General features: G+C 47.4%; 3 protein-coding genes across 3 annotated transcripts; 2 read left to right on the top strand and 1 right to left on the bottom strand.

Annotated features, from left to right (window-relative positions):
- Positions 1-1,971: 1,971 nt before the first annotated feature.
- On the bottom strand, positions 1,972-3,810 carry K441DRAFT_645324 (argininosuccinate lyase). The gene is made up of 3 exons (XM_067646791.1): positions 3,506-3,810; positions 3,002-3,423; positions 1,972-2,945 (listed from the first exon to the last, which is right to left on the bottom strand). Exons 1-3 carry the CDS (start codon positions 3,558-3,560, stop codon positions 2,019-2,021), a joined length of 1,404 nt encoding a protein of 467 aa, XP_067498795.1. The 5' UTR covers positions 3,561-3,810; the 3' UTR covers positions 1,972-2,018.
- A 1,710-nt stretch (positions 3,811-5,520) lies between these two features.
- Positions 5,521-9,420, top strand: K441DRAFT_699996 (TRP-domain-containing protein). The gene is made up of 4 exons (XM_067653213.1): positions 5,521-6,287; positions 6,337-6,412; positions 6,461-6,543; positions 6,592-9,420. Exons 1-4 carry the CDS (start codon positions 5,990-5,992, stop codon positions 8,946-8,948), a joined length of 2,814 nt encoding a protein of 937 aa, XP_067498794.1. The 5' UTR covers positions 5,521-5,989; the 3' UTR covers positions 8,949-9,420.
- An 892-nt stretch (positions 9,421-10,312) lies between these two features.
- On the top strand, positions 10,313-10,560 carry K441DRAFT_467384 (uncharacterized protein; the record flags this gene model as incomplete). The annotated part of the gene is made up of 2 exons (XM_067641828.1): positions 10,313-10,333; positions 10,399-10,560. Coding segments are annotated over 2 exons (183 nt in total), but the record flags the coding sequence as incomplete, so codon positions are not given.
- Positions 10,561-10,987: the final 427 nt, after the last annotated feature.

Here is a 10,987-nt window from a genome sequence, read left to right as displayed (position 1 = left end):
CCCTTAAGGATTTGTCTCTGTCTATACAATATACCTATTATTCTATTATTGGACTCCCTATCCACATCCTTACCTTATATTTAATAATAGTTATTTTAATATAACGTAATATAAGGGCGTAAAGAGACTTTAAAGAAGATCTAAAGAAATAATATAAATTCTATTTAAATCTAAGGGTATATAGCTTTTGCTAAGAATAAGACATTATGTAAAAAAGAGAAAGGAATAATAAGAGAATTATATAATTAAATAGTTAGGGGTTTGGTAGTTAATACGTACGTATATACGCACGCGGTCTTTAACGGACTTTAGTAGAATTTAATAGATCTAGTAGAACTTAGCAGAAGTCGATTAAGCTAATAGAATTTGGCAGAATTTGGACAATATGTCGGAATTTATCTATTGAGTGTTTCACCAAGACGTTCCTACTGTAACTGGGCTAGTCCCGTTACAATAAGCTATAAAAAGCTATAGATAACCTATTACCTAGATAAAAGAATAAACCGCCGTTGCTAATTTAAGTTAATAGTAACAATAAATAGGAAATTAAAGAAATACTAGCCTATAAACTTGCAAGGGGAATGCTAAAGTATTATATTAGTTGGAAAGGATATAACCTAAACTTTACTTAGTACCCTATATAAAACTTTATAAGTAGTCCTTATAAGCTTTAGAAATTCTATAGTCGTTACCCTAATAAACCTAGACCGCTAAAGTACCTTAATAAATGGATGGAATGCTGGTATAATAAAGATAATAAGTTACTAAAAGAGTATAAGGATAAGAACGCCCTAAGGCCCTAATGTAAGCCTACCCAATTCCGTAAGTTATATTAGATTTATAGATATTATAGAACTTTGACTATAGTTAAAGTTATCTAATTAGTCGGATTTATTTTACTAAGACTTTTAGCAGCTAACTTAACTAACTTTTACTGCCTTGTTTGTAGCAATAACTATAAAGCCTAAGGGCAGGCTTTTTTAAGGGGGGGGGGTAATGTTACGGCACTGGCAGAAAACGGCAGATTGTGGCAGAACTTGGCAGATAGCTGTAGTTATGTAACTAAAAGATTGTATAAGACTTCGAGCGGCGCTGCTTGTCCTTTCCTTTCTTTTCCTTTTCTCTAGCTTTGGATCCTCATTTACAGATAATCCAATCATACAGGCTTGCATGCATCCTTTTTGCCGTGCTTACGCCTCGATTGACTGAGTCGCTAACATCCGGCTATCCTGCCTAAAGGTTTATATTATCGTAATCTCTTGCTGTTAAAGGACCTTCCTGCCTTAACACAACGGCTTTTTATAAGGCATCCGTAGAGTTTCCGTTTAGTTATCGCGAAATTTTAAAGGAGGAGCAGTAGATATAAAAAAAAGATATAAACAAACAATCTGGTCCTTAAAGCTAGGTACCTTTCTAAATGGAATATAAAGGATTTGAATATGAGGGGACTTTGTAGACAGGGGGCTATAAGGCACGATTGTAGGAATAGATAGATTGTGGAGGAGACGAATCCTTGAGGAGGTAAGGCCTCTGGGATCGTGGAGACTATATACTACGGCACGTGCCTCCGGCACGCGACCGGCGACCATCCGAGGGGGGTCCGGGGGTTGTCCTGAGGGCAACCCGAGGTGACCGCAATAATATCCCTTACAGGGGTGCATTACAAGTGTAAGTACCTATATTAGGGGATTTTGCCAAGACTATCCAGATACTATCAGCTGATAGGTCTATTATCCGAGAGGGCTATCCTCCGCAGGTCTGTTCGCTACGGTTACTATGTACGGTTGGTGGCGGATATGCGTAACGAATTGAAATTTCGCAGCGCTCGCCAAAAGGGGGGGGCAGTATTTAGGAAGCGCGAATGCTACGTGTAGGAGAACTTGCAGCATTCCTCAGTGCTTCATCCAATTAAAAAAAGCAAATTCATAAACCCATTGGGGGGAATATGGCAGAAATGGGTATCCAGTAAATACTCCAGCTATCTAAGCACTTTCGTCTACGTACAGTCATATGCATCATCATCTCGCTCCCAAGATTTTCATTAGCACCGCGATCTGCTCCTTCACCGCGCTCTTGCTCGTTCCTCCAGTGGCATCCTTGAGCTCCACCGCCCGCTCGTAGTCCAAGCAGCTCTGCACGTCCTCGCCGAACCGCGAATCCACCTCTTTCAGCTGCCCCAATGTCAACTTATCCATGGGCACGCTGTTCTGCTCCGCCAGCTGCACCACGCGGCCGGAGATATGGTGGCCTTCGCGGAATGGGACGCCCTTCCTGACCAGGTAATCGGCAAACTCTGTCGCCAACATTTCGGGCGCTAGCGCCGCGAGCATCTTGTCCGGGTGGATCGTCAGTGTCGACAGCACGCCTGTGGCAATCTGCATGCTGTCCGCAACAGTCTTGACGTGGTCGAGCAGCGGCTCAACGCTCTCCTGTAGGTCCTTGTTGTAAGTAGTCGGTAGTCCCTTGATTGTGCAGAATAGGCCTGCCATCTGGCCGAATGCTCGGCCAGATTTTCCGCGCAGCAGCTCGAGAGAGTCTGCGTTCTTCTTCTGTGGCATGAGCGAACTGCCAGTCGAGTATGTATCCGCCAACCTCACGAACCCGAATTCCAGAGAGGAGTATATGATCAGGTCTTCTGCCCATCGTGAAATCTTGAGCATGAATGAACTGCCCCACTGCATTGTTTCGAGGACGAAATCTCGGTCTGCGACTGCGTTCATAGAGTTGTACAGCAGGCCGTCGAAGCCTAGCTCTTTGGCCATGGCTACGCGGTCGATTTTGAAAGGGTTCCCGGCAAGAGCACCACATCCAAGAGGACTGCGGTTTACGCGGGCAATGACTTCGCGTAGACGCTCGAGCTCTGAGGCAAAGGCGGTGGTGTGAGATAGAAGCCAGTGAGACCAGCGGACTGGTTGAGCTTTTTGGAGGTGGGTGTAACCGGGCATCTGAGGTTATGTGAGCACAGTGCCTTTCAGCTACCAGAAGAGAAAGGAATGCTTACCAAGACATCAATCTCCCTCTCAGACCTCCCAATCGCACACTTGATGAAATCTTCCAAGTATCCCTCCAACACCCTTAGTTCATCTCGCAACCAAAGCCTCATATCCGTAGCAATCTGCTCATTCCTGCTCCTGCCTGTGTGCAACTTGCCGCCGACCTCCTTGCCCAGCAACTCGCTCAACCGTCTTTCATTCCCAGTATGAATGTCTTCATCATTCTCTTTCTCGACGAATGTCCCAGTTCGCCATTCTTCCGCGATCTGTGCGAAGCCCTTCTCAATGGCACTGAACTCAGCTTGTGTGAGGATCCCGGCGGCGAGGTTAGCACGAGCAAAGGCAATGGAGCCTCGGATATCTTGCGACCAAAAGACCTTGTCGTACGGAAGTGACGTGTTATACTTGACCATAAGTGGGTCAAGGCCCTCTATCTAGCTATCAGCAATCCGATCTCCAGCCCTCTGGTGATAGATACGAAGCATGATTTGGGCATTTGAGTAATTACATACGTGTGAATCGGCCACCCCATAGCATGTTCTCTGCGGGCGCTTGTTTTGAGGCCATTGTGTGTGTCTGGGTACGATTGGAGGGATTGTGGGTTGGTGAGTGGGATGGCTGCTGTCCCCGCCAAACATTATATCTGAGCTTCACATGCAGCGGAGGAAGGATTATCCGGGGCTTGCAAGGAAAATAAAATCTCTGGCGGGCTGATGACTTTTATGACTAAGTGCAGAGAGATCTGAGAGCTTTGCATCTGTGTTGTCGCGAGTTGGGGGGTCAGTGTGACCTGCAGCCCATGAAAATTGTATCTAAGGTATATACGGGAGAAATAGTTCAGAGGTAATTGAAGTTAATGTCGATTTTCTAGAGTATCCCTTAGCACAGTAATTTGCGTCCTACCGGTATCGATAAGAGCTAGCCAATTAGAGGAGCTGAATTTAGTATCTGTACTCGGGAATTCGAAGCTTTTACGCACGGACCACGCTCGTAGGACGCTACTATACGAAGGGATAAGTTCGGGGAGGTTCAATGGAAGCGTTCACGTTCTAATTGTTGAGATCCTGCTTGAAATCCGTACTCATTTAGACCGTTCGTATATGTCAGACGTTAAGAACAGGAAAATGGTTAAGTATGATTTCACTGGGTGGCAATATTCAGAGTTCATGGATGGGTTCAGAATCCTGGAAATCTAGCAGAAGTCTAGCAGGTATTATCAAGGCATTCAAGAAGCGAGCATCCGATGCTTGTGATTTATTTCAAAATCTTTCAATGGTAGTTCATGGGACTGTTAAGATTGGTATCATGAGGGGGTAAAACAGGTTGGAAGGAGGCGTCTTCCCACTCCCATTGGTGCTACAATTAGTGGGGCAGGTATTGTGAGATCATATGTTAGCGGCGCTCGGCATGTACATTGTGATCTGATCGTGCGGCAAACGTGGTGGCTCTGAGAAGACTATCCGGGGTAACAAGGCGCAGGATGGTCAGGTGGCTCCGACTTTCAGAGCTTTCAGAGACGGGCCGGGGAAAAAAACTTGAAAGAAAAAAAAAAGAAAAAGAGAAAAGAGAAAGAAGCTAGCGAAAGGTTTTGCGTGCAGAACTGCCTTCTGGATATAACTCGAATGATGATGGTACCACATTCAAGGTTAATGGGACGTGGAAGGATAGGGGAGATAAGTGTGAGAACTCGAGGCGCTTTTCCTTGGGACAAGTCTCGGGCGAAGAAAATAGAGGAATTGATGATTCATACAATCGGATAACTACTGCAGGAGCTCAAATTGCTGAATCCTTTGCTTGATGGAAAGATGTAGATCTGGTTTTGAAGCCAGAGCTTTTGTAGGCGCATAGATCTCGATGATTTAAACCTGCACGACCATCTGCACGACCTGATCGTTGTCTGCGAACGCTTTGGACAGGAAAAGACGCAAGTTGGCGGTTGGTGACGTCGCACGGGCGTTTATTGAGCGACACGTAAGCTTTGTTGAACGTTTCGGAAGAGCGATGCGAGTTTGAGGCTCCTAAAAAGGGATTGGACGAGTGGCTAGAAAAGAGTGGCAGCGAAAAGCGTCTGACACGATCCCTCAAGTCGCCCTTGATCCGACCGCATCTCCTTGTTATCCGATTGGCCGTGTTTAGTGTGCGTCCTCAGATGGCCCCCTCATGAAGCTTGGCGATCCAGCATTGCTCAGATAGCTAGTATATTCTCCTTATCATTCCTGCGTGGGGCAAATGTGCAGGGAGGGCTCAAGCATTCTTTTAAAAAGCGGAGTAGCGGAGTAGTGGAGCCGCTGAAGCCGAGGAGGGATAATTTCTTCGCAGGGCTAGCATGTGTTGTTTTCGGATACTATAAACAAATCAATCTCACGTTGAATACGCGGCCAATCAGCAACGCTTGGGGTTTTCCAATCGGTGTATCACCGCGCGCTCTCCTTTGCTGACGCTGCCCCAAAGCGGCATAGACTTGTCGCTGAGCAGGGAAGTTGGGTTCCGGGGCGAGCCAGCACCTTCCCATCCTCAAGGTTGAACACCACGTCTGTCGTTTCACTCTTCTTCTCTATTAACAACTTTTCGCTCTTCGCCATTTCGTAATACCTTCACCAGGGTCTCTGCTACCTGGACGATGCCCGATTCACTCACTGTCCTGCGTCCTCAAGGTGTTCCGTGAGCTGCGGACTCTCCGGAACCTGAAGTTTTGCTCGCGACAAAGGAAACATCGATATCGTTACTCACCACCCCCCGCAATTGATTCACCTTGTCATTCTCTCCAGCTCCCCGAGAGCCTTCTAAGGTCTCTCGTCTTTCGTTAAGGTCGCATCGATACGTAGGAGAGCCAATCCAACGTCTTAGGAATTTTATCAACTACTCTCGGCCTACCTATAAATTCGGAGGCTGGAAGACAGGCCGTTCACAGCACGACAGCCACATAACTCTCCAACACACTCGTCACATAAAACCTCTCATTCAACACCCTTGCCAGGTCGTCTACAATAATAATAATGGCATTTCCATTTTTCTCACGGTCGGCGTTCGTCGTTCTGGTCGCGTTTCTCTCATTATTCCAATTATCACTCTCCGCCGAAGACAACCAATATGTTCAGGGAACCGATGCAGAGGGCAACACAGTATATCTCAAGGACAACCGTAGACCGGCTCTGTATACTGGAAATTTTGGGGATTGTTTAGGTAGCAGCAATGTCAACGTCACTCGATTCGATGCTGCGTATTACAAGGACAACATGACTGTGTTGTTTCACCTGGCAGGAAACACCGCGATTAAGAATGAATCTCTCATGAGTATGGCATGTTGCGATTTATAAATTGGGCAGCAGCTGATGATATACAGTGTATATTGGCGTCTTCGCGTATGGAGAGAGTCGGTTCGACTTGACCTTCAATCCATGCTACGCCAACATCAACAGGTACGGATAATTGCTCCATGGTAAGCTTCGTAAGCTAACCATGCACAGTTTATGCCCTATGAGGGCCGGAGTCCCTATAGAAGCAAACGGCATTATCCCCATTAGCCAGAGTGATGTCGCTGGAATTCCCAGTAAGTCATAAACAGTCAGGAAGCACCGGCAATGCTAACAACAACCAGGTATCGCATTGACCATTCCCGACTTTGAAGGAGAAGCTATCCTCAGAATCTTTGCCAATTCGACCGAGACCGAAATCGGTTGTTTCTCCGCCGTCGTTACAAACGGAGCTACTTTCTCCCAACCTAGGTCGGTTGGTACTGTTCTAGGAGTATTTACAGTCATTGCACTTCTAGCTTCATTCGCTACCGCAATTTACGGAAACAACATACCAGTGATGCGCACACACTATGCACACTCCATATCCGTCCTCGTCATTTTTGCCGTGTTTCAACACATTTTCTTCACTGGAGCACTTTCCATGAACTGGCCAAGCGTTTTAGTGGCCTTTTGGAGCAACTATGCCTGGGCTGGTGGAATGATATACGCCGAATCGATGCAAAACTCTATCAACAAATTCATTGGATCGAACAAAGGCAACACTACTGCTGTTGGTGCTGCTGGTACTGGCGTTTTGAATGAGGATCTAGGAGGTGGATACGACATCCATCAAATATACAAGAGAGCCCTAAACATCCCCGGACTGATGCGTCGGGCTAAATTCAACCGCGTTGCTCGACATCTCGAGCGGACTCTAGCCAAAAGAGATCTTGCCAACAGCACAGACGGTTTCAATTGGTATGGTCAACCAGTCAAGCCAGGACTTCCGCTTCCAGGAAATTTCTCCGGGTTCGCGGGTACTTTAGGTCAAGAGAGCATCGCTGCTTCAAATGCATTCATGACTGGTTTCCTCTGGTTTCTCATTCTCTTGGCAATTATCGCTGCAGCTGTCGTGGGCTTCAAGTGGCTTCTGGAAGGGCTAAGCCGTGTCAAAATCATCAGGAATGACCGTCTCGCATTTTTCAGGACTCACTGGCTTGGATATACCGCTGTTGCAGTCCTCCGAAGTGTCTTCATTGGGTTCTTCATGATCATCTTCCTATGTATCTTCCAGTTCACATACATGGGAGCGGCTGGTGTATTAGCGATTGCGGCGATTGTATTCCTCATCGTGTTCGTCGGAATGTTCGGGCTTGCTGCCTACGCTTGCTTCTACCGAATCAAGTTTGGCAATTACATATCAGAACCGGACCGTCTCAACCTAGAAAGGAAGAGGGTATTGAAGGTTATTCCGTGGTATGGCTTTGCGAGAGCGAGTGAACAACTAAACGATGAGGAGAAGATTTACGCCGGTTCCATTCCGTGGTGGCGAGTTTCTCCAGTCGCACCAGAGTCAACAAAGCCAATACACGAGGATGAAGACTATGTCAAAAAGTTTGGTTGGCTAGCTGCTCGCTTCCGTCGAACTCGATGGTGGTTCTTCGCCGTGTGGCTTGTCTACGAGTTTGTCAGAGCTTGTTTTTATGCTGGTGCATCTGGCCATCCTATGACCCAAGTCTTCGGTCTCCTTGTCGTGGAGTTCATTGCTTTCATCGCCATCATCATCATGCGTCCGTTTGAAGGGCAACGCCTTAATGCAATTGTCGTCTATCTCCTGGGCTTCAGCAAGGTCGCTACACTCGCCCTCTCAGCAGCCTTCGATATTCGCTTTAACCTACCGCGAATTTCCACAACGGTTATCGGCATTGTTATAATTGTTATCCAAGGAATTCTCACCATTGTGCTCTTGATCGCTATTGTCCTTGGTGCCATCTCCAGCTACATGTCGGTCATGCGTAATAGGGATGAGTTTAAACCCAAACGATGGATCCCGCTCCGAGAGAAGTATTTCAAGCATCTTGATCAAGCCGAAAAGGATGTCCCTCTCCCCCTACCGCCTCCACCACCAGTTCCGGAAGAACCGAAGGGGCCATACTTCAATGTCAACTCCATTAGGCGAATGCCTAAGATCGAGGATGAGGATCCTGAATTTGTTGCCGAAATTGGTGGAGATGCGAATGCTTCACAAATTTCGCTAGGTATGATGGGTAAGCATGATGGGTTGCCAGATGTTCCTACCCGGGCCAGCCGAGCTGGTAGTATTCGCAGTCAAATATCCTACACCAGCCTTCCGTATGGAGCACGCGTCCACCGTGCTAGCTGGAGTTCGCGAGAATTCAGCGAATTCCACGCACATGAACGCAAGCGAACGACAAGCTCAACGATACCGCTTGTACCAGATTCAGAGACCCGGCGTGTTAGTCAAAATATTGGCTTGAATGCTCGATACATGAACAGCAGGGAGAGCATTGTACAGCGGGGCCCAAGTCCGCTTTCTGGCATAATCAGCAGGCCACTAACACCACTTGACGCCGATCGAGTACCCAGCCCGCTACCTGTACCTAGGAGTCGGAACCCGACTGCATCACCTTCCTCACCATACCGACCGCCATTAAAAACGCTGGTTAGCGAGAACGAGATACCCGTTTCGAAGCAATAAAACTAGCCGGGGAGTGCGATATAAAAGTTCTCATAGGCATTACATCGATGTACGAGCTGGAGAGATTAACGACTCTACGAACAGGGAAGCGAAGTCCAAAAGTACGGATTCGAAGGGACGGTAGGACCATTTGGCCTTCATGATGTACACCATTTTGGGTGTTTTGATTTCACATTGGAGTTTTGGGGAGTTCGGACTTTGCATGGAGGCATTGCTGCATAGAGGCAGCTCTGAAAATCACGCTCATTTTGTCTACTTCTGCATCTGTACAATCCATTCCTTTTTACCTTGCATTAGACGCATTGCGCATCCCATAAAGGGGCCATTGTGTGGGCGTATGGCGTCGTCCTTTCTAGCATTGGACAAATTGATAGGAGGGGTGAGTAGATGAGTAATGGATGGCTTATTGGAGCAATGCTCAGATAAGAGATAGGTGAAATGAATTTGATATGGATGCATAGGAAATCTTGAACCTTCTTGAATCACAGTGATGTGAATGTTAACATCCTTGTTAAAAACAAAGACCTTTATCGAAATGTCTAGAAAACACGATGGGTATGGAAAGATGGCATTACCATTGCTTTCCATCCGTGCATGTAATGGGTCAAAGCTTTCCAGCCACCGAAAATGTAACAAGAAATGGAAAAGTAAAGCCGCATCTACGTCATCACCAAAACTGTCAGCAATATCACAAATCACGGCATTGGACAAGTGCCCATCGGGCCTCGTCTCAAAGTGTACATCGCTCAGTTGCCGATGAATAAGAGAGGCTCATGATCTCGATCACTAGCCACAAGAGCGAGGATCACTACTGTATTTGCCTGGGGAAGAGCGTGAGGATGCAAGCCACAGCAAAGCCAACGACGTCAGAGGAATTTAAGCATGTGGCGCATATCCTCGTCCTCAAGCCACATTGCACCGATGCGGACATGAGGGCAGATCGCTGCCGCGTTAGGTGAAACCGGAATTCGCAATAGTAACGTCAGACACGCAGGTGAGTGGTGCAGAGCAGGTTTTCTGAGGAACATTTTGCTGCTTGCGGTTGTAATGTGTGAGACGCACATCGTCGGCTGGGGGCAGGTGAGCCCATGTCGTGGAGATTGCGAGAATCGTGAATGGGATGCAGGAGCGATGACGTTGTAGTGAAGTGGTCATTTGTTTATAAATGCGGCATCGTCGTGCTTGCCGTGACACCACTCTAATACAAGATCTCAACCCGATCTTCCACACTAACTTTCCAACCACCATTGGTATCTTGCAGAGTCACATCGCAATTCATCACAGCAACTATCAAGAGACTTTTCTTAGTTCAAGCACAACCTCCATCTCAGTTCCGAAAAGAACTTCCTCATAACTCAGACATCATGGGTGCCGTCGTATCTTGCGTACGTATAATCCAATTCACTTACATACGAATATAAACTATCATTCAGGTACTAAATTTTCACAGGTCGAGGCCATCTTCCGAACCATTGGCAACTGCCTTATGACAATCGTCAACGCCATTGGCGCCGCCCTAAAAGCCATCATCAACGCCATTGTCTCCCTCTTCGATATCGTCATCTCATGCCTCACCTGCGGCCGCAGCGGACGAAGGCGTACTCGGATGACGGGTGGGCATCACCGCCACATGACTACGAGTAGGATCTAGTCCGCGCCAAGGAGGAGGGGAAGCACACAATCACTACCTGTTCCCGTTTTCATGCCATGACGAGCGTGTCCTGGGTGCGTGGGTCATGTTCGCAGCGGATGGTTGATGGCGCGGGCAGGACGGAAATTTTGAGGACGCCGTCCGGACGGCGGGACGACGACGGGTGTACGACTTCACGACTTGCACGCGCGGGGATATGCTTGAGCGACGGCATCGGCTTCGGCTTCTGCAGCTAGAAAGGCAGCCGCTACTCGGCTCTCGATCATTGGTGCTCTTCGCCTACGCAGCCCTTCGATGTCTTACGGCTTTCGGGTTCGACGACCGGATCGCTTTTTTAACTTTTCCTACTCCTGCATTGTGCTTTTGGTCTGCACTTTCCCTGTTTTTC

Source organism: Cenococcum geophilum, assembly GCF_001692895.1.
Source record: "Cenococcum geophilum 1.58 unplaced genomic scaffold K441scaffold_58, whole genome shotgun sequence".
In the NCBI taxonomy this organism is placed as follows: domain Eukaryota; kingdom Fungi; phylum Ascomycota; class Dothideomycetes; order Gloniales; family Gloniaceae; genus Cenococcum; species Cenococcum geophilum.
This window is presented reverse-complemented; position numbering and strand designations above follow the sequence as displayed.